The 23,002-nt window shown below is 39.6% G+C and overlaps 2 protein-coding genes and 1 pseudogene across 3 annotated transcripts in view; 1 reads left to right on the top strand and 2 right to left on the bottom strand.

Moving 5' to 3' along the window:
* Window positions 1–6,180, top strand: part of PRIMPOL (primase and DNA directed polymerase) — a 14,633-nt gene extending 8,453 nt beyond the window's left edge. For both annotated transcript variants that reach the window (XM_033161317.1, XM_033161316.1), the window contains 7 exons: window positions 889–1,051; window positions 1,532–1,629; window positions 2,579–2,665; window positions 2,755–2,863; window positions 3,033–3,115; window positions 3,205–3,251; window positions 5,294–6,180. In XM_033161317.1, coding sequence (XP_033017208.1) covers window positions 889–1,051; window positions 1,532–1,629; window positions 2,579–2,665; window positions 2,755–2,863; window positions 3,033–3,115; window positions 3,205–3,251; window positions 5,294–5,578 — 872 coding nt within the window. In that variant the 3' untranslated portion in view covers window positions 5,579–6,180. The remainder of the gene's footprint in view (window positions 1–888; window positions 1,052–1,531; window positions 1,630–2,578; window positions 2,666–2,754; window positions 2,864–3,032; window positions 3,116–3,204; window positions 3,252–5,293) is intronic.
* CENPU (centromere protein U) lies at window positions 5,364–23,002 on the bottom strand. Its single transcript, XM_033160786.1, has 14 exons — window positions 22,921–23,002; window positions 20,420–20,495; window positions 19,157–19,208; window positions 17,588–17,657; window positions 16,919–17,123; window positions 15,413–15,557; window positions 14,200–14,331; window positions 13,734–13,809; window positions 13,091–13,214; window positions 11,859–11,937; window positions 10,083–10,130; window positions 8,730–8,791; window positions 7,280–7,436; window positions 5,364–6,675 (listed from the first exon to the last, which is right to left on the bottom strand). The coding sequence occupies exons 3-14, from the start codon at window positions 19,199–19,201 to the stop codon at window positions 6,553–6,555; spliced, it is 1,266 nt and encodes a 421-aa protein (XP_033016677.1). The 5' UTR covers window positions 19,202–19,208; window positions 20,420–20,495; window positions 22,921–23,002; the 3' UTR covers window positions 5,364–6,552.
* Window positions 8,375–8,529, bottom strand: LOC117053527 (annotated as a pseudogene).

The following is a 23,002-nucleotide window of genomic DNA, read 5'->3' as shown; positions in this document are numbered from 1 at the left end:
TGTTAAGCACCTGGGAACATTTTATTTACCTGCCAGCTCTCTGGGAACATTTTATTTACCTGCCAGCTCTCTTAACAGGAGAGCTGGCAGGTATTTCTGAAAATCTGCTTTAGCTGGGGGGCCCTTTAGGTATTGTCAGGCTACAACTCCCAGGAGCCCCAGCCAGTATAGCTAGTGGATGGGGATGATAGATGCTGTACTCATTGAAAGGATGGCACCATGTTAACCACCCCTGCTGTAGCCCTTGTATGTATTTCAAGGTTTACAGCATAGGGTAGATGGGTGGCACACTAATGCTTTAAGAAGTTTTTTGCCAATTGGTTGCATATTTCAGTACTGTACAGAGATAATTTCAAAATTACTCACTGTGAATTTGTCCAGTGTGTGCTGATTAACACTGGATACTAAAAATGGTGGGCCTGATCTGGTCCTGTTGTATGTATGACTTTGGGTATGCACAATTTTCTGCCCATGTGAAGAGTGCCAAAATGGAAGATGAAGAACAGCTGTCAGGGACTTCACATATGGGGAGGGAGGATGCAATAAGAACACAGTCATTCTTTATTTATACTGTACATGTGATATGCAGGGTCATGGGCCAACATTTGCTGCAATACGTCTACCTTCTCTCGATATGTTTTCTGGCTCAGGGTGTTTGCGTATTTTCAAACATACTTCATCTGATACAAAAACCCCCCCAAAAAAACTGTTAGTGAGATCCGCCCAGCTGTTGTTAAAAAGTTATTCAGTGATAAATTAAGGGCTGCATTGCAAGAGAGTTTATGGATTGAAATTGGTGGCCTTAAACACATTTAATTGTTGAATTGCTTTGTTGATTCCAAAAAGCATAAGCATTTGTAGATACAGCCAATAACCTTGTTTCTCTAGGAGTATATACAAAGAACAGAAACTTCCGATTATACAAGTCATCAAAAGCAGGAAACTCTGTTGTTTTGGACATTGCTGAAGATAACAGATTTGTTCCTGAACCTGTAAAGAATTCTTGTATAGAAGAGCAGTATTTCCTGTCCTCTTTAATCTGTAATGTAAGGTAAACAGTATCACTATTGAAATGCTAATTTCCCTAATACTTTTTAGTGATTAGTGAGGATGTTCATTATTTCACTTGCAATAGCAGTGACTGATTATTATGATTATGATGTATGCTAGTCCCCCTCTGCTTGGAATCCTGGAGGATTTGGAGCTACATTGCCTTGTAGAGTCATGATAGATTGAGTTGTGTTTAAGTTTCTTGGCTTGAGGAGCTGCCCTCTCATCTGGCTATAAATCTTGGAAGGTAGTTGGTATAAAGCATTTTCCCCCCTGTTGTCCTTTTCTTTTTTGTTTCTTTTTTCTATCTGTCATTTTATCCATGATTTGTGATTGCTTCTACAAGCACTGATATAGCTAAGTAAGTGAAAATAATGAGCTTTTTTTAAAAAAAGGTTAAAGTGTGTATATAGATGTGTGGCTGTGGAAAATATGCTTGTATCCTGCAAGTATTAAGATTCTTCCCCCCGTTTCTTCTCAGATTTTCAAACAGTTTAAAAATTTTGTCCTGTGACAACCCAAAGGAGACAAAAGAAAAATCTACGGATTTAGATGGCAGTGTTTCTAATGGCTGTCTGGGTAATTGTTTTAAAATAAATTTTAATTCATGTTATGGAAATGATGCTATGGCATTTAAAATTTCAAAATGTTTTTATTTCAGCATGTGGCTGTGAAAATGAGTATGTCTAAATTGTGAAATTTATGTCTAGCTGTGCTCCTGAAGTTTATCCTGAAACATCATTATGCATAGTAAATACTTCAAAAAAATATCTACAGTTCAAAATTTTTGTAAGCTGCTGACAAGTATTTGATTAAACCGCTTTTCGTCAGTAGTCATTGCAGTGTATTACACACAAAAAACAAAAGACAAACCAAAAATTTTCAGAAGTGTCATGCTATCAGAAATTTAAAGAATGGAGGAATGTGCAGCAGGATTAATTTGTATTGCTGTTGAGGACTAGGCTAGATATGAAAAGCATGTTAGATTTTATTGCATTCTCAGTGCAGACTTGAGGGAAAGAGACTCAGAATTCAGCTTTCTTAGGTGAAGTTCATAGCATTTCAGGCTCCATTCCTCTAATATGCGAAGCTGGGGGCTGCATTATTCCATCCAGCCCAGAGCAGCTCCACTGAACTCAGTTGGTGGAGTGATGCTAGCATTATTCCAGCCTCTGGCAGTAGCCTACTGAAAGCCCAAACCAGGGGTGTGTGGTGGGTGGCCAGTGCTATGCCAACACTAGACTGCTGTAGCCTGCAACAGGTTTTTGCCTGCTGCCTCAACTGACATAAGCAATGTGGATGCAACAATGGCTCTGTTAAGCCCTGCTGCTGCCTGGCCAAGTTTTAGCATCCTGTCAATGATTCCTTGTGTATGACAGGCAAACTAGAAATGGTTTTGGTATGGAGCTTTTTGCCTTTTTTTACCATGGCAATGAGGTCCTAATTCTGTTCCTAACAGTGTTCATATTTTATTTCTTAGTATGTGCTATAGAAGAACAAGTTATTAACATTTGTAATTTTTTTATAGACCCCATAGGAGGATATCAGTGTTCACCTTATCCAGAAATTGATAACTTCGTTCTCTTTTTGGTCAATAAAGATAATGTTCAAGGAGGTAAGGAATATTTTTGGGCCAAGCAGAGGTGGTAGTGGTATTTCTAAAGATAATGAAGTTGTTTACAAAGTGTAACATCTCTTTTTCAGGGATAAGAAGATGGAACTATTTTTCTCTTGAGCAACTTCTTGTATATGACATCTCCAAGTATCGCTGGTGCATGAATATTGGCAGAGCTCACAAAAGTAACAATATAATGTATGTATACTTTATATATTTTCCTAAAAATAATTTGTTCAATAGGTTAATAAAACTAGGATTGCCTTTTCTGCAAAGCATTTATCTGTAGCAAGGCCATAAAATAAAGCAATTAAGATCACTCTCATTGACTGAAACTTACAGAAACTATTATATCTATTATTTCAAGGATTGTAATAGATTTGAAAAGTGAGAATTGGTATCAAAAATGCCATGACCCTGTTTGCAGAGCAGAAAACTTCAAGTCAGAATGTGAGTACTTTTTTTGTATTACCTACAATATTATAGCTACTAATGTTAAATGGTTATAATTTAATATAAACTCTCTTTGTATTTAACAGGTTTTCCACTACCAGCTGAGGTATGCCTCCCATTTCTTTTCAAAGAGGTATGCTTTTCTCACAGTGCAATATTGAAATGTTTTGGTTATATCCTGGCAAGACCTATTTCTGTAGCAAACAGTAGTTTAGAAAATGAGTTGTGTAGATGAAAAATGAGCAACGTAAGAGAAAAAAAATTCCAGGCCTACTTTTTAAAATAAAACCAGTATTTCATTAGCACAGTCTTGATGTTGTCATAGGCTTGCATTATTAAAGCTGTGGAAGTGCATAACTCCTCTCAATTTGTGTACAATATGCCCATAGAATTGAAAATTACTCATTGTGAGTTGGGGTTGTGAATAGTACTGCTTGTGTTTCTCTCATTAAAGTCATGCAAACCCATCCCTGATCTAACTGCACAGTTGTGCAACTGGTAGGAAGCACATCCCACTGAAACCAGGACTTCGTAACAAGGCCTTCTCCATGTGTTATTTTGGCAGAAGTATTGTTAATGAAAATGCAAGTAGAATGCTCCTGCTCTATCATGAGCTAGGTTAGAAAGTGCAGTGGTACCTTGGTTTACAAATTTAATCCGTTCCAGAAGTCTGTTCTTAAACCAAAGCGTTCTTAAACCAAGGTGTGCTTTACCATAGCAGCGGGGGACTCAATTTACAAATGGAACACACCCAACAGGAAGCAGAACATATTCTGCTTCCAAGGCAAAGTTCACAAACCAAAACACCTACTTCTGGGTTTGCAGCGTTCTTAATCCATGTTGTTAAAAAACTAAACTGTTCTTAAACCAAGGTACCACTGTATGGTGCAAAAATATTGTTGTCTAATTAGTAAAGTCTGAGCAGAGCTTTGTGTCTTAACTTTTTTCTTACCAGCAATAACAGATAACTAAATGTGCAATATAGGGTCACGATGCTGGGACAGAAACCGCAAGAGTGCCCTCTATTAACCTAATAAAGGAATTCCTAGCTTTTCATCTACCACTTTGAAAATATATCTGAGCTACACTACAGCTCTTTGACCATGTGGAATAGCACCCTTTCCACTTGAATTGGTAGCTTTTCTAAAAACATATTTAGGGGTACTCTCATTTTCTTACTCATATTAAAATACTGTCCCTCCATGAGGCCAAACTTAGATTCACAAAATGTTTAGAGGTATGCGTACCCCTGCGTCCCCCCACAAGAAAAGCACTGGTGGCAACCACCTCTTCATAACAATTTTTGAACATATAGATTAACTATCTTAACAAAAAGTAGGTCTCTGAGCTGCTGCACATATGTGACATCATTTAATTTCTCAAGTGAAAAATAGTGATGACATTGGATGACGTGAAATTTCTATCTGGTAACTAATTTGCAAGTGAACTTGCATGTATGGCCTCTTAGCTTTGTGCATTAAGGATCTTTCAAAGACCAACTTGTTAGAAAGTCTCCCATTGAGGCTTAGCTCTTTCCTATTGAAGGAAAGCTTCTTCAACAGCCATGATATATTGTGCTGGGCAGCTGCAGACAGCTATTGGCTTTTATCTCTAAACACCAAAGCAGGCAGTATTTAAGAGTGTTTGCAGCTACTGTATATGATTACTCGTTGGAGCACATGGTGCTCACCTATATTTCTAAAAACCACCAACTTTGATTGGTGCATTACTTAAGGCCCTAAAACAGCTCGGGACCAGGTTACTTATGAGACTGCCCTGTCCCTTAGATTCACCTTATGGATTGCTGCTATCTGAGGGAGAGTTTTTCCTGCAAGTTCCAGAGATCTCAGAAGCCCATTCCACAATAATTTGGAGCAGAGTTGTTAGTGGGGCCCTGTTCTGTGGAATAGCATTTCTTTCACAATACAACAGGCACCCACTGTCTGCACTTTCTGAAAACAATGTTTTAAATTCATTTTTTGTTTTTAATGTTTAACTGTTTTAAATTATTTGTAAATTGCCTTGAGACAATGGTTTAGAAGGCAATTAATCAATGGTAGTAATAATAACAACAAAAAATAAACTCATGTGTCTGGTTGTATGGAATATTTTAAAACCTGGTTAAAAGTTATAATTCTCAAATATTTCTTTTGAAATAACTGTTTTCTTTAAAAGGATGAAGAATATGTGTATATAATGGATGAAAATGGAAATATTGAAGAAAAAGCAAACACATACCACGACCTTACAGAAAGAAAATCTTTAACGGCAACACATGAAAATAGAGAGCTGAACACCAAGAAAAGCTCAAGTATCACAGGGGATAATGAAAATGACATCTGCTTTTTGGAAGCTGCTGAGGATATAGAACTAGCTGAAGCTGCTGAAACATTTCAGCCTTGGAGTACAGATGAAATACCCGATGATCTTCTAATAGAGGTTTCAAGAAAACACAAATGAGATGAAACAAAAAAAGTAACTCTACTTAATAAATTAGGCATGGCTGAATAAAAAGCATTCACTAGGGCAGTTATGTTGGCAATAGCCACACAAGATAGCCAACAACATGCTTTTACTTGAGAAATCATGATGGTTTCAGCTAGCTAGTCCCAAGACAACAAACACCAAAAAACATTAGTACCCCTTACAGGGTGACTTATAGGGCTGAAACAACTTAGCAACCACCAAGATGCCAGTTACTGAAATATGCTCTCTCTTAATTCTAGAAATGGATTAGTACAGCAAAACAGTCAAATGAATAAAGTTATAGTGCAGAAAGTGATTTGTGTAATTCACATAAGTGTCCAACTACACATATATTAACTGATTTGCACAGAGTGTGAGATTGGCAGAAGAGGGGAGAAGCCACCTGCTTCATCTTAGTGTTTTTCTCTGGTATCCAGTTTTAATTATGTTAGTGATGGAAAACAAGTAGCTTAATGTAATTTATACTACCCTGTGGGCCACAGGTAGCCAACATGCTGCTGTTCAGATGTTCTTAGGGCTTGACAGCAAGCAGTGAGGTCACTTCTCAAGCTTGCCATTAAAAAACTATCAAGGTTTATCTTGTTCATATTCAGTTTTCTGTCCTATCCCATTTGCCTCCAACTTAACTGGCAATTTAAAAAAGCATTTATTGCTTATTATGTTGAGTTCAGATAGCAACACTAAAAGTATGAATAAGTTCAGCCACATGAGAAAAATCCCTTCAAAAAATTACTAATATTCAAATTTCCTGCTTCAACTACAATACTATCAGAGGTGTCAGTGGGGTGGCATTCAACTGTGTTTTACTCCGATTAGACCTAGTGAAATTTATTGACATAACTTAGTAATGTTCATTAATTTCAATGGGTCTCTGCTGTGTAGTTGTATTTAAAATATGGCATGGTATTCGTTAGGCAGTAAAGTGTAAATTATATATATTTATCTGTCTAGTCCTCTGTTTGTGAATCTAAAACCTGTTGTAATTTTGAGTTGATATGGCGAACGTGGCTTTCAGCTCCTAAAATTCTTCGTGATTCCACCAGGAGCGCAGGAAGGCTGGAGGCACCATACTATGAAAGAAGAAAACGGGGGGAAACAATGTTTCTAAGAAAGGCAGTATTAAAACACTTTGAAATAAACCAGTCACAGTCCCACCCACCCATGCAGTTGCACCCAGGTCCACACTAACCACTCACTGTAGTTTGGGGACTATTCAGAAGCAGGTTTGTCATTCCAGGGGCCATAGGATATACTTGATCTCCTTCTAGGTGGGCAGTGTCACTTTTGTAGGTCCAAAAAGTAACAGCACCAAGGGTGGATCAGGTGCCTTTGCGATCTGCTGGATCCAAACCCCTTCTTTCCCTTGACACGCCACTGGAACTGCTGAGAGATGACTGAATACACTACCCCTAATTTCCCCCCTCTCATTGGATGGGAGGGAACTACAAAGGAAAAGGCTGGAGCAGCACAGAATTTGGGGCAGGGGGGAGGTTAAATGTTACCACCACAAGAAACCCTTTCAGCATGAGCACAACAGGGTTTGGGTGGTTTCTCTGCCATGGATTCTCCCACCCACACAGCTGTCCAAAACAACAGCAGCAGCAACAATTAGGATTGTTCTACCTAAGTAATGAAATACTGCATATGGCATCAAACTATTAAACATGTACTTACTACTGTTTTTTCTTGTGGGTTTTCCTTTCTGACATTGACATATTTTTGTTTAAGATCCTTTAAATCAGTCACCAACTGAACTGCATTCCTGAGAGTGGATAGTTCTCCTTTTAGTTCAGCATATTCTCTTTCCAGTTTCTTTAGCCGTGGTTCAGTTCTGCAAAACACAAATGTGTAAGCATTGTGCCTTGATGAGCTACTCGGTTCTGCTAAAAAGTAGTTAACTATAGCTAACATTCAAATGATCTTCAGCTCAGTCACACATGGGTTCATCACTTCCACAGAACAATGTTTTAAAGAAGCTCCTGAGCCAAAGATTACTGATTGACTGAATTTCTAAACAGCCCTTCTCTTCAGCCCGAGGCCACCTTAGTGTATTAAACAGCAAGTAATAAATAACAATAGAATGGGAGCTGGGACTTGTCCTTCCCTTTAAAGGTGCAAATCCCACTCTACAGTATTTGCGTGCCTCAGTGCTTTTCCATCTAGCTCCTAAAGATGAGCTTCTAAGAGCCTACAGCAAAAAGAGGGAGAGTTGTGTGATTGTACAGAAGACCACTCGAAGAACATCAGTTTAAAGTAAGCAACCTGACTTCCTTCATGCAGAAATGGAAGTTTACCAACCTGGCCTCCCTGGAGGACACAATCCTGCAGGATGGTTCCCCCCAAAATTTCCTGGTTCTAGGATCTAAAGCATAGTGACTAATGATGGCACAGCATAGACTAGTTGGTTACCTAGCAGAAGTCTGTTAGCAAGACACCTTGAAACAGTTCAGATCCAAGAGACTGCGTCGGTGACAAATTATCAGCAACAATGGACTAACGTGTAAGTTGTAACTACTAAGACAACAAACTTCTAGCAAAACGCTAAGGAAAAAGGTTTAGAGTTGACTGAATAACATGTATCCAACACTGCTGCTCAGCTGTCAGTTGAAAAAGACCTGGGCAGGAAGGCACTTGCTTCCACTCATTTGAGAGGGGGCTCTAGAATTTTCCAGAATGTTGCTTTGCACAAAACCCACATGTGACTCCACAGAGACTATGAAGAATCATCTTTAAAAAAAAACCTTGAAAACAGGTTGTCTCAAATTGTGTTTATGAAGCTTCTTGGTGTTTAGAAATGCATGTAACAAAGAAGAGAACAGTGATCTAACAATAAAATTCTTCTCTGTTAACTGATAATTGTACCAAACAAGTGGAATTTATGATTCACACTACACTTGATCTTAGCCAAAAGGCTGAGAAGTGATAGTGGAATTTATGATTCATGATCAAGCAAAATACTACAGAATATAATCAAGCATGCACAAATGAGCTTATGAGAGGTATATCGTAAGAAAGCATTTTAGACTTTAATTTAAGAAGAGTTCTGGACTATGTCTAAAACTTAAACAAACCTAAAATGTATTTCAAGTTATTTCATGCAAAATTTTAACTGATGAGAACATACTTAAGTAGTTCTCCTTTGACTTCTATCAAACGCTGCCTTCTCTTATTTGTTGCTCTCACCATCTGTAATGACAATAAATATATTTTAAGATTGAAAAGCAAAACATACAAAGGGTGATATCCAGCTAAGTCATACTTTGAGTAGACCCACTGAAATCAATGAACTTAACTAACGTGCCCATTTATTTCAGTGGACCTACTCAGCATATAACTAACATTGGATATCAGTTCTTAATCATTTGTACTCCAAGTTGTATTCTTCGGTTCTGCAGAACTTTCACTGCACTCTACAAAGTATAAAGTGTGCATCTTTTGTATTAAATATTTTAATGGTTTTGTTTGCATCAAAGTTCATAATAATGAGTAAACGGGTCATATTTGGAATAAAACAACAACTACAGTACATTTTCTGTACTTGATATTTAACTGCACATGATCCTGCTATAATAAGTACAATGAGCGACAGAATAAATAGATACAATTAATGTACGGGGGGACAAGTGATGTTTACTGAAAGGAAATCCAATTAATCAAATTGGTATAAGAGGACAGAACATTATATAAAATCAATACCTGCCAATATGAATACAATGGCATTAATGCCAGTGATTTTATTTTTAAAAAATTGTCCACCAAAACTAATGTCTGCTTTTAGAAAAGCTATAGCAAGAGAACAAAACAGTTGTAATAAATTCATTTTCTCATATAAGGCGTACCAATCTATTTGGGCTCTTTATCACATAAAATAGTGAATATATTGCTCCTGAACATCTGAAATGGCAGGAAGAAGAGAGCCAGGAGTTGTATGTAAGCTATGCATTTTGGTCGAAGACACACACCTTTCATAAACTGGCTCCAGCAATGAGTACTGAATGCAGATTTGCTTCTTATGCTGAGGAATGTTCAGTTGCAGACGGCAGTACACAAGCACTATACCTGATCAGATTGATTAAATATGTTGACTAAACACAGTTCAGTCAATACAATTAGCCACAGAGACAACATGTGCTCTGGTGTCCTGTCTCATCATTCCAAACATTCTCCCTCTAACAGCCACCTCGGAAGCAAAAACCTAGCCTTCCCACTCACTCCAAAGTAATCATGGATGAAAAACATGGGCTTCAAAGCAGCACACCTCTAAAACTAGCATGTCTCAGAGCCAAAATCAACACGAGGACATAAATTCTTGCCACAATAGTTGGATTTAATCATTGGAAGGAGAGCTTCTCCCTCTGGTGAAATTCACAGGGCACACTGCAAACTCCAGCTCTTAATTCACTGAAATTTCCTAATCCACCGGTTAGTTAGTTAGACAGAATCCATACAATTAATGAAGATTCATAAAATTGTTTACCTTTGCATTTTTCAATTTTGTTGTTCTAAGTTCCTCAGCATCTGCAACCTAATGAAAACGTGCAGGTTTTAGTAATACAGCATAGCCTCTTAATTTACTCTTTTATTCCGTTGTTTTATTATGACACAGCTTTTATGTGTCACTGTAAGAGATGCAATTCATTAGTTTCACATTTTCTAGCCACGGGGTTTCTGGAAGTGGATATCCAATTACAAGTACAGTGTTATCTTGGGTTAAGAACTTAATTCGTTCTGGAGGTCCGTTCTTAACCTGAAACTGTTCTTAACCTGAGGTACCACTTTAGCTAATGGGGCCTCCCGCTGCTGCTGTGCTGCCGTGGCACAATTTCTGTTCTCATCCTGAAGCAAAATAGTACCTGAGGTACTATTTCTGGGTTAGCGGAATCTGTAACCTGAAGCGTCTGTAACCCGAGGTACCACTGTAAGCTGATAGGTATTTTTTTTAGAGTTCTGTGATTTCCAGATTTCTCCCTTTAGCATATGTCTGTTGCAGCTTTGGTATCAAGATGACTGGCTAGAAGGCAGGAGCTGGTTAAGCATAACATAGATTCAACAATTAAGCTCAAAAGGCATGGTTACTCATATGAGAGACAACCAAAACTGTGACCATTACTTTTTGATTCCTTCTCCTTTCTGTGCTCTTCCCAAGGCTCTAGCTACACTATCCTGCTGTAGCCAACTAGGATGCAGCTCCTACAACTTGTAAGTCCATGAGTAAGTCCATGCCAGAATCCCAGGTGAATGCCAACTGTTGGGACACTGTCTTGGCTCAGTCCAACATTAGGGACTAAGTGGATAAGTTACAAAGATTCTATAATTTGTGGAAAGTACCGGTACTTAGTTTTCATAGTTTTGACTTGGTATTTATTATCCTAAGCCAAGAATCTTAAAGGATCAGTGCTCACCTGGGGAAAATATGATTCAAAGTTTTATTTAAAAGATTTATCCCACCCTTCACCTTTCTTTCCTGGTTGTTTTACAATACCTCTTCCATTTGAGAAACATGGCTGGAGCCCTTTAAAAATGTTAAATCATTCATTGCCACAAACATTTTTCATACTAAGTATTATTTTAATTTTGCTGTGGGCACTTTGTAAACAGTTATCGTTTCCAAGTTTGAGAATTAAATTATACAACAGGTTTCAGTTCAGTTTTCAAATGTTCTCTGTGCAGTACATATGTCATTTGAAAAACAAGCTTTAAAGTCTGCAGTTGGGGGGAAACAGCAGAGGAAAAATCATGTCAGATAATACAAAGCCCTTTTATGTGTAACAGTAGAAGGGAACCTTTTTCTGATGAGGGTCACATTCTCTCAGGTGCAATTTGTTGAGAACCACATGGGGAACCATCCCCTTATCCTCCTTGTGAAGAACAGATCACTCTTGCTACAGGTCTGAACAGATCATTTGCAGAGGGCTTTCCCCCTTCCACCACTCCATCCATTTGAGCCCTTCATTTCCCGCACCGGTCTAACAAATGCAAGTCTGTTTGCATTTTGACAGCACTGAACCCTCATTTCCATTTGTCAGCCTTATTCATACAGAGCATTTCATTAGCCGGCATGCCACAGCCAATAAGCAAATTTTATCATTGGTGTGCTGTTTTCGGGCTTTCCCTTTCTGAGGGTTCTCCCTATTTTTTTAATGCTTCTGCAAACTCCAGTACCTCCCTCTTGTGCCTGGATGGTGCCGTTTTGGTAACATAAGCAATGGCACTTACATTTGAACAGCAGAAATAAGGGAACAACTGTACTTACATTATCGGTGAGTTGCTCTCTGAACGCAATAGAAAAGCTATCAATAGCTTTCCTACATATTTCCAGCTCCACTCCTTGTCTGAATAGAAAAGAATGCATACAAATCAGTATATTAAGCAAACCTAAAGAAAAATGCTGAACTGATCAGTATATTGAAAAACATATTCTAGGTATTGAACTTGATACTTTGAGTGGACAAAAATTGGATAATGCCATCAACTATCTAAATTTCTCCTACTGAATAACATGTGAAATTATAACTTCAAACACTGAAAACTTAATTTAGTTGCATTACATTTAGTTAGTTCATCCTTATGGTTTAAACTTGAGGGTTGAGAATTGTTTTAGATAAGCACCCATTTGTTTGGTTCTAGTGTTCTTTCTTCCTATATACATAGAAATGTAAGGTTGTCATTGCACAGCACCCATTGGAGGATTTGTAGTGCGTCATCACAATACTGGATTTGCATGAAGTCAGGCCAGGGCAGAGGAAGAGAAGAGAAGGCAGGCTGAACAACAACAGCGGCCATGACATGGGAGTGAGCAGAGGGACACAGAGGGAAACTGCTGCTTTAAACAACAGCAAAGGATGTGAAGCCCTCAGATATTCCACAGCATCTCCCCACAATCATGTATTTCATTCATGGTACCATGTGTTGTCTTTGACAAAATGTCTCAGATTCAATGTAGTACTTTATAAGAAGTATTTTATTAACAAGCAACTACTCATATTTGTACAACATTCAACTGAACTTAAACCGACAAACTTGCTCTTAAGATTCTAGTGCTCTTAATCTGCTGTAAGATTACTGTATCTCTTAAGATTCTACTAATCTTAAAAGATACAGTAACGTAACAGCATGGGGGGGTGTGTGTGCAAAGAAGGCTGCAGAGTAGGAGAGAGGAAGAGACATGAATATGGGGGTGCCCTAGGGTAGTAATGTGGGGGGAGGGGAATGGCAAGGGCTTGGCGAGTTGAGTGAGCAGGGGCACAGTTCCTAGGAAGTAGTATCAGGGAAAAATAATTTCATGACAGAGTAAAAATGGCTGGGCCTTTTGGTTAGGATCATATGAAAACATTCACTATGCTTAAACAGCACAGCTGCAGCAAACCAATCCGTAACAGAGAGAACACCAAATATTGTGGCTTAAGAATGCCCAATTTCAGTGGAGTCAATGAGCTTAAAGTCATATACCAAGTTACGGTAAATCTTAGTCATAAAGATACTTACTTGTATTTTGCTGTTATTCTCTCAAATGCATCCAGAATAACATCAGTTTCTTTGACACGGCTGGCAACCTTTTTCATGTCTTTGGAACCCCAAACCTTTATCGAATCTGGCTCAGCATCTGAATCTAAATAAATGGTGTTTTTGAAGCAGCTTTTCATATTATAGGTCCTAGCCAACCCTCAAAATTTATGATTTAAAATGCCTCAAAATTGCACCAACTTTTAATAGAAGAAATAAAATCCATAAATGATGGCATTATAAAACATTGTCTTTCAGTTGTGAAATCCAAGACAGCACTGCACGGTAGCACTAACAAACAATGCTAACATTTATTGTTTCATATATTGGCAGGCAAAATAGTGACCATTAGGCCTTCTAATAGGCGATGGCCTGATAATATGATGAGCCAGTGTGGCATAGTGGTTAGAGTGTCAGACTAGGATCTGGGTGACTCTCAGCCAAACCTACCTCACAAGGTTGTGGGGATTAAATTATGAGTTGGTGGAGAACCATGAATACCACCTTGAGCTACCACTAACAGGGTAAGTGCCCTAATTTGAAAATTCCTATACAGTGGAGTGACAAGCTATCCATGGATCCCCTCCACTGTAAGCAAAACAACACCACACAACCTCTTTCTCACCTGAGTAATCTGTCTCCATCTCTGGTGAACAAGCCTCTTTCCGCTTCTTGTGGCATTCAGCACTCATAATAGGCCTCTGTCAAATAAAAATGCATATTTAAATGCTTTTATTTTGAAAATTATGATCACATTAGGCAGGAGCAGCAGCTATGAAGTTTGTCTGAACTCACACTCATTCAACAAGTGGTTCTGGCTTGTTCTGACCAAGGTATGTTGAGGAAATACAAGGAAACGGTGTCAAGAGGACACTTGCCCATTTGCAACAGCCCCTAACTAATTTACACACACATAAAGTGCACCAGTGAAAGCACCACGGTGGAAAAAATAATGGAAACTAAAATATAAGAAGCACTGTATTTCTTCACTAATGCTTTCAGAGCACATTTTTAAAAAGAACAAGACCCAGATATGTGCCAAAAGGCTTCATTCTTAGGACAAGGTTCTCACAGCAAAGTTTATAGTTAACCTTATCAGTATTCAAGTCCTCCACAAGATCTGGAATGTTATCTGATATTCTGCATTCTGAAGAGCTGCATCTTACTGGCAGCGGAGATGTTAATCTATAGTCCTCTGTGCTGGATGTAGATTCTGTGGCTCTCTAAATGAAAACAGTCAGGCAATTATTCTCAGATTAAAGAGAATACAAATGCAGTGCCTTTTATTTTATATGAATGGATGCAAACTTTCCCCCCAATATAAAAACAGTTTTACACATTAAGGAAACATCAGTTATACATCTTTATGTAACATGCATCTGCAATGTTTTCTGCATTCTGTGAGAAAGATAAATGTTTGGCTATGAATACAGGTACCTGCTGCAGGGAGCCACATTTTACCTTGCTTTCCCACAGCAAACATAATTAAAAACTAAATGAAAGTAGGCTACATCCAATAAAGGTACCATGAAAATTTCATAAAACAAGTAGCCATAAGGCACTAGCAATAAAACAGCCTCAAGTTGTGACCATTTATGACAACCGTGATCACAACTGGACCAATATAAGCAGCTGTTTATAGTGAGCACATGGGAAGCAGCTGAGCTGTACTGTAGCAATATTAGAGTAAGAGCAACACTATTTAAAAGCCTAAGAGTGTCAACTTCCATTAAAATAAGTTTCTAACATTCATAATTTCTGTGTAGTCTGAAGACATGCAGACAATTACCTCAACACAGAAAACAAGAGTCTGCAAAAGCCTATACACATATTGTGCCTGCAAAGATACCGTACAATGCTTTGTGCACAAACATATCATTCCTGGTACGTCTGTCGTTCCTCAACTATCATACGTGCTAATCTTCTTTTCTGAGCACTCAAAAGCTGCATTTGCTAGATTGGGGTGAATGCATTTAAGAGCTTCAGCTCCTAGAAGGGAAATTATAATTATATAAGGGAATTTATATATGATTTCTAAGGCCAACTCATGACTTTAAGAGACCTGCCATGTGAAGATAATATTACCAATAATTATTTATTCTTCATTATCTTAGCTAGCATGAGATTTCATCTAGTAGTAAATAAATCGTACTTGCTTGAAATCTGAAGAATTAATTACCCAGTTATACATTTAAAACATAGAGATCCAATCATTTATTTCCAATATACTGGAATTTTCAATATATTGCTGTCTGTTTTCCTGAAGTAAAAGTAAGACACACAATCTTAACTTCATTTCTGTACCATATTCTCTTGCACAGGTTCCTCTTCAGAATCTTCTCTCTCTGATCTTGATTTCAAGATATGCTGACGCTTCCTAGAAAAATATATAAAATAATGCAATACATTCTGGCATGTAGCTTTAAAAATCAAAAGGTAATTTCTTTTCCTGCAAAGAAGTTTCACTGTTGGCACAGAGGATTTGTCCAATGCTGACAGTAAGAATCAAAGAGCCAGCAATAATATAGTGGGGATCAAATGGGTATGTGAATTGAATGGTATGTAGATGTGTGCATGCAAGGAAAAAAATAAGGATGTGACAGTTGTGTATGTCTGAGTTGCTCAAAAAGCTGTATGACTTGTGTTGCATAGTGGTTAAGAGCTGAAGGAGCCAATACTGTGCAACAGCTTGCGCTGATAGGAATTGAAGCTTAATTCACTGAGACAACTTACAAATCTCTAATATCTCTTACAGTGCGTTCCTAGGGGTCACACAGATGTGCCACTCAGAAAGGTACTGCAAGAGCTAAAGGTTCAGTCTTGATGACAAAGTACAGTACAAAGAGCCAAAGAAAAATAATGCAGTATATTTATACACTTTTGCTAATAATGTATTGATTGCAAATAATAATCCTGTTTATACCTTAAAGTTAGAACTACTCCTACAGTCATATTTTTGAAACATACAAGTTGGTTTAGAATACGCGTGGGGAAACATTTTGGCTTCACAGGCCAGATCCTTTGCATCATAGGCCTCGCAAGGTGGGTGGGGCTGCCCACCTATCAAAACCCCATCTGTGGCTTTGCAAAGTGCCCACTGAGGCAATCTCTCCCCTCCTTTCATTTCAAACAGTGCTTTGCTCTGCCTCCCCTTTAAGCAAAGGGAAATTGTTAAACCCATGTTTAGTGCTTTGGGAAGTTCTGAGCTTGTTTCTCCCCTCTCCACCATTGACAGGCATGAGAGAAACAAGGCTGAAGTTTGCTGGCAACAGCAGCAAGCTGGCAAACACCTGGAACAAGCTCTGTTGCGCACCAAGCCCAATGCTTAGGATTGCTCTCCCTTCCCATCAGCAGGTACGATTGGAGTGTGATCCTGCTTCGTGCTGGGTTCCAAAAGCACTATTTGAAGCAGCTCGTGCGTTTCTCCTGAAAGCAGGTGGCACACAAGCTGCTTCACATAGCGCTTTTGAGCAGGATTTAATCTCTGCTTATCACCAGTGATGTCAGCTGATGGGCAGGTTTGGAGGAAATGGCCTCATGGGCTAAAGTGGACCCCTAACAGACCAGACTGGCCTGCAGTTCCGCACCCTAGATTTCAAATATGAAGGAGGGAAGATGCTTGTGTTCACTCCTCCATATCCTTAGTTAAAAGTTTAAAAATGAACAGTCAAACCACCCAAGCATTTCACATGGTTTGGATGCTATCTTCTCAATTGCATGAAAAGGCTCCTGAAAATTAGATGGGGGTTCTATACTGTGCTGAATGAATGGCCAATGTTAGTATGCCTAGCATATTTTAGTCACGCTAACAGGTGTGTGAGTGAATGAGGAATGGGTACATGATGTATTACAAGGATAAACATGTTTTCAAATTTACATCTGTAGTACCTTCCACTAGTATCTTTCTTTTTTGGCTCAGAATCTGATGAACTGCTTGTTGACCCATCTGAATACTGATCTTCTTCCTCATAAGCAGACACAGCGGTGCTATGTAAAGGTTCCTGTGAAGATTCATCTAGATAAAATAAGACAAATCTAGCATTAAGGAACTGCACCATCTTCTTTGTGGTGAGCAATAAAAATGTAAGTCAGTCTTGGGCATTCAGACATTTGTCCACCTTGAATGTAAACATGTACATGAGGGGGAGCAAAAGCACACTATCAATGACAACTGTCACTTCCAGCACAACCACTTTATTAAATTAACAGTCCTCCTTTTTCAGAACTTCACCTTCAAAACTCATGGAGGGCTAGTAACATGATAACAGTAATGTGTTAGAAGAGGGTTGTTAACATGTGAGGAGAACATATTTGTACATTTCTCACTTCAATTCCCTGTAATTTTGAACTACTTTGATACCTCAGCCCTAAAACTGTTCACAGTATTTAGGGCACCACTTACACCGCTGAAGCAGAAATTCTATTTTATATTCTGTAATTATTGGTGTCAATTAAAAAAGGCAAAATGTGATCACTAACCAAATAATTCATCAGGTTCCTCTGCTTGGTCAGTATGGAGAACTTTCAAAATACTTGACACATCTGGTTCCTAAGGAGAAAGCAGTTTAAAATGAAAGTGCAACTTGGCATGGTATCCCTGGGGAGGACCCTCAAAAAACAGAATCTATAACAAATAGTTGAAAATTGAGATTTCTTTCTTTCAGTGTAAGAAATAGAATTCAAACAAATTCAAATACTGGATTAGAACAAGAAATAAATATTTTATCAAAATACTATTTCCTATAATAAAAAACCCGCAGAAAGCAAAACAATACAAGAAACCAGGGGTTAGGTAGGTATTGGGGGGGGGAGGGATTGGCCTTTGGGGTAGGGTGAGATAGATAGAGGTGTGTGTGTGTGTGTTTGTGTGTGAATGACAGACACTTATTTCATCTGTGGAGTGGATTTTCCGGATCTGTGTGTGCTCTGTTTGTGTGACTGAGATAGAAACAGTTGGACATAGAAAGAGAAATAGTGATGAGGGGAGAGGGTGAGGCAGGCAGGCAAGTTATGTATATATGTATCTCTGTCAGAGAGGGTGAAATGCATGCAAAATGTGTGTGAGGGAAGGTATGCTAGTATGCGAGTGGTCTGTTTGTATATGTGGTCTGTATAAGAGAGAGAAAGATGTTAGTGTAGCTGTGTATGTGTAGTGTATGACATACATATATACATACAGCATTTTACTTGTATGCTGACTTTCCATAGTTAAAACCATGCTCAAGGCAGCTTACATGAAAAAATACACAATTACATACATCAAAAAGTACACAACCAAATTGAACAATTTCCACATATATCTTAAGATTAAAATAAAGATACAATTTTTTTATTAATAACAGAAACACCCAGCCAAACACTTCTTAAACTATAGTCCAGCCCAAGAGTCTTTTCAGCAGCCTCTGCTTTCATAGCTGGAATCATTCAGGGCCCTGCCCTCCCAGGCCATGTGGGGAAAGGCCTGCAAGGCAGGGAGCAGGTCTTCTAAGACTCACAGTCAAGCTGTATGAGTGTGTATGTGTGAGAGATGCATGTGTGTTTGTGGCCTGTATTTGTGTAGTGTGTGTCAGTGTGAGAGTGAGCAGGGTGTAACCATTTTGTGTATTTTTTTCTGGTACTGGGGAATTATCCATGATTTGACAGCAACAGCACCATTGTGTGCATTTGAGGAATCAATAGATTTTCTGGGTAAGGGGAGAGGAGCAACAGGGACTGTACCAATTTTGTGTCATGCCATGCCTCTGAATGGCAGCCATTCATTATCCCATTCTCTGTATACACATGCATTTTACATATTCTGTATACGTATAGTGCCCCTAAGGGAGGGTGATTCTGTATTGCATCATGCTCTTTAAGCACTTGGGATATCATGTGTCACCTCTATAGTTGGAAGAGTGAAAGGCTTTTTTTAAATAAAAAAAAGTAAGAGTTCAAAATTCCCCATAGAACTCCAGTATGGATTATCTCAAGGCTGTGAATTAAATAAAACTAAACAGAAGTGGTAAATGTCTCATTTGTGTTTGAATGAAAAATATATGTGCCACTTACTCCCAGCTTCTTTCTGAAGTCCCTCTTTGATTTTCTCTTTGGCATCTTTTTACTAACAAAATAGGGGGAAAGAAACATTACCATAAAGGGATATATTATATTTTACATTTATGAATTTTTCAGCAGGACTTTTATCAACTCTTTATTGCACTTGTACCTGTTTCTCTAAGGAACTCACACAGCATACCTAAGTTTCCTAAAACAGACTGACACAGTCCTAGGCAGTCTCCCATTCAAGTACAGAACAAGCTCAGGCCTATACAGCTTGAGTATTTCAGGTGCTTTTAGAACATTTCTGGAGTTCAGTCAGTTTATTTCTTTTGCTGTTCCCACACCCTACAGTGTGCACATACACACTGTTCTGTGCATATGTGAGAGTACTGCATATTAATGAAATTATTATTTTGTAGAATGTCATTGTGTAAGTTAAAAGATATGGTGGGAGATGAGGACTGGAAGGCACAGAGGGGTTAGACGCTGTGTCTGCTGAGAGAAATTTAACAGCAGATCTGTCATTGCTGCTTACTGTAAAATAATATTTTTTTGAAAAGCACCTACTTCAACAGTAGACGTACAGATTCAGGCAGATGATATTTATTGTATTACTCCATTCAATTAAGAAGCCGGTATGATCTTGCAAAAAATGTAATTTCCATATAATAGGTCAAAATTCTAGCAACTTTTAGAAGCAAGTTCTTCAGTTATATGCACATCTTCACATTCTTATAGCTGACTATCACTCCCTTGTAATCTATATACTCTTTTACCAGCACACATGTTCTGTGATTTACACTTGCTTAGGAAAAATTTATTTAAAAAAACACTAAGGACAAGACTGATGTAAATTTTGTTCAGAAAAGTGGAAATGAACTTGTAAATACTTTTTTTCATAGTTACTAACCGAACATCAAAGGGACGCGGGTGGTGCTGTGGGTTAAACCACAGAGCCTAGGGCTTGCCGATCAGGTCGGCAGTTCGAATCCCCGCGACGGGGTGAGCTCCTGTTGCTCGGTCCCAGCTCCTGCCCACCTAGCGATTCGAAAGCACGTCAAAGTGCAAGTAGATAAATAGGTACCACTCCGGCGGGAAGGTAAATGGCGTTTCCGTGCGCTGCTCTGGTTTGCCAGAAGTGGCTTTGTCATGCTGGCCACATGACCCGGAAGCTGTACGCTGGCTCCCTCGGCCATTAACGTGAGATGAGCGCTGCAACCCTAGAGTCGGACATGACTGGACCTAATGGTCAGGGGTCCTTTTACCCTTTACCTTTTAACCGAACACCGTTTTCCTTATTTTGCTCTTGTCTTGTCTGTGCTGCTAATTTAAGATGAATTTATTTCTTCTGAAAAGAGAAAAACACACACTTCATAATCACATTCAGGTGGAATAAAGATGAGTAAACCCATGAACAATGTACCTACCATAATCACGTCTGGTGTGGCTACCATAATCACGTCTGGTTTGTTTCCCGCTATTCCTCCCTACTTCCACCTTGTGGACAAGAGATACAGATATGCTATCTGCCTGTCTTACAGGGTTGTAAGATTAAAGCATGTAACGTAATCCGCTGCCCCACAAGCTAGTCAACCCGGCGAGAAAGCTAGAGAATGCTAAGACTAAAAGTGGGTTATTTTCAACTCTTGAGGCAGCAAAGATTGGCACTACAAACGATATAAGGAGGGAGCTGCAGCCCAAGATAGGAAAAGTTTTAAGGGAACACCTAGCTACTTTAAATGAATTCAAATCTCCAGGACCTGATGAGCTGCATCCAAGAGTACTAAAGGAGCTTGTGGATGTAATTTCAAAGCCTTTTTCTATTATCTTTGAGAATTCTTGGAGAACAGGTGCAGTCCCTACAGACTGGAGGAGGGCAAATGTCCCCATCTTCAAAAAGGGGGAAAGGAAGGTCCATGTAACTACCAACTGGTGAGCTTGACATTTATACCAGAGAAGGCCCTAGAACAGTTAATTCAACAGTTGGTCTGTGAGCATTTAGAAAAGGATGCTGTGATTATTAAGAACCAGCATGAGTTTCTTAAAAATAAGTCATGCCAGACCAACCTGATTTCTTTTACTGTGGACATAGTGTATCTTTATTTCAGTAAGGCTTTTGACAAAGTTCCCCATTATATTCTTGTGAGGAAGCTGGTAAAATTTGGGTTGAACAAGGTAACTGTTAGGTGGATTTGTAGCTGGTTGACTGACCGAACCCAAAGAGTTCTCATTAATAGTTCCTCGTCATCCTGGAAAAAAGTGACAAGTGGGGTGCCGCAGGGTTCTGTCCTGGGCCCATTGTTAATGTCTATATAAATGACTTGGATAAAAGAATTGAGAGTATGCTCATCAAATTTGCAGATGACACCAAACTGGGAGGGATAGCAAATTACTTTGATTGGAGAACTGGGCGCAAGCTAACAAAATGAATTTCAGTAGGGACAAATGCAAGATTCTGCACTTAAGACAGGAAGAACCAGATGCACAAATATAGGATGGGGGATACCTGGCTTACTAGCAGTACATGTGAAAAGGATTTAGGGGTCTTGGTGGACCACAAGCTTAACATAAGTTAACAGTGTGATGCAGCAGCAAAAAAAGCTAATGCTATTCTAGGCTGCATCAACAGTAGTGTCCAGATCAAGAGAAGTAATAGTACCACTCTGTTCTGCCTTAGTCAGACCACACTTGGAATACTGTGTCCAATTTTGGGCACCACAAATTAAGAAGGATGTTGATAAGCTGGAACGTGTGCAGAGGAGGGCAACCAAGATGATCAAAGGTCTGGAAACTAAGCCTCATGAGGAGCGCTTGAAGGTATGTTTAGTCTGAAAAAGAGGAGACTGAGAGGAGACATGATAGCCATCTTCAAATACAGACATAGGCAAACTCTGGCCCACCCAATGTTTGGGGCTACAATTCCCATCATCCCTAGCTAACAGGACCAGTGGTCAGGGATGATGGGAATTGTAGCCCCAAACATCTGGAGGGCCGGAGTTTGCCTATGCCTGTTCAAATATCTTAAGGGCTGTCACATGGAGGAGGGAGAATGCTTGTTTTCTCCTACTCTGGAGGGTAGGACTTGAACCCATGGCTTCAAGTCGCAAGAAAGGAGATTTCGACTAAACATTCGGAAAAACTTTCTGACAGTAAGAGCTGTTCAGCAGTTGACTCCCACCAGAGGTGGTGGACTCTCCTTCCTTGGAGGTTTCTAAACAGAGGTTGGTTGGCCATCTGTCATGGATGCTTTAGCTCAGATTCCTGCACTGCAGGGGGTTAGACTAGAGGACCCTTGGGATCCCTTCCAACTCTAAGATTATATTATTAGCTTCTGGATAATAAAATAAAATGCCAGAGCCGCTCCCAAGAGCTCCCTCGCTGAGCTACTGCGAATTCAAACCGGCAGAGCAGCCACCCCTCGGAACACTTTTCTTTGCCTCAACGTTCACGCGGTGTCTCCGTTTGTGTCACCTTGACAACCCGCGCGCGCGTAACAACGGCTGCCGTGTCCAGCCTCCGGCACGCATGCTAGGGCCACGCCCTGCCTCTGTTGCGCTCTACCTTACGCTCTAGTCCCGCCCCTTCTGACCACGCCCCCGCATAACTCCTCTGGAGCCCATGGCTCCTCCCTGACTAGGGCCCGTGGGCCTCTACACCTAGCGCTCCCCCCCCCCCGCCGCCAAAAGTGCCCCCTTGAGCTGAACTATTCGGCTGTCTCACGCGCCACCCTCAGTCTACAGGCCCGACAGCTTCCGCGAGAGAACCGAACTCACCGCGAGCTCCCTTCGGCGCTTTCTTCCCGCCGTTGTAACTCAAACCGCCGCGCCCGATCTGTCCCACCGAGCACTCGGAAAT

This window comes from Lacerta agilis, chromosome 9, assembly GCF_009819535.1.
Source record: "Lacerta agilis isolate rLacAgi1 chromosome 9, rLacAgi1.pri, whole genome shotgun sequence".
Lineage (NCBI taxonomy): Eukaryota > Metazoa > Chordata > Lepidosauria > Squamata > Lacertidae > Lacerta > Lacerta agilis.
Note: the sequence above shows the minus strand (reverse complement) of the source record. Positions and strands in the feature narration are given on the sequence as shown.

Excerpts from the sequence above, each read along its gene's own strand:
- CENPU (XM_033160786.1), bottom strand. The coding sequence starts at position 19,201 with ATGCCAAAGAGAAAATCAAAGAGGGACTTCAGAAAGAAGCTGGGA. Across the intron at positions 14,332-15,412 it reads AACCTGTGCAAGAGAATATG|AGAGCCACAGAATCTACATC; the intron begins GTACAGAAATGA and ends GTTTTCATTTAG. Across the intron at positions 7,437-8,729 it reads GTCAAAGGAGAACTACTTAA|AACTGAACCACGGCTAAAGA; the intron begins GTATGTTCTCAT and ends TGTGTTTTGCAG.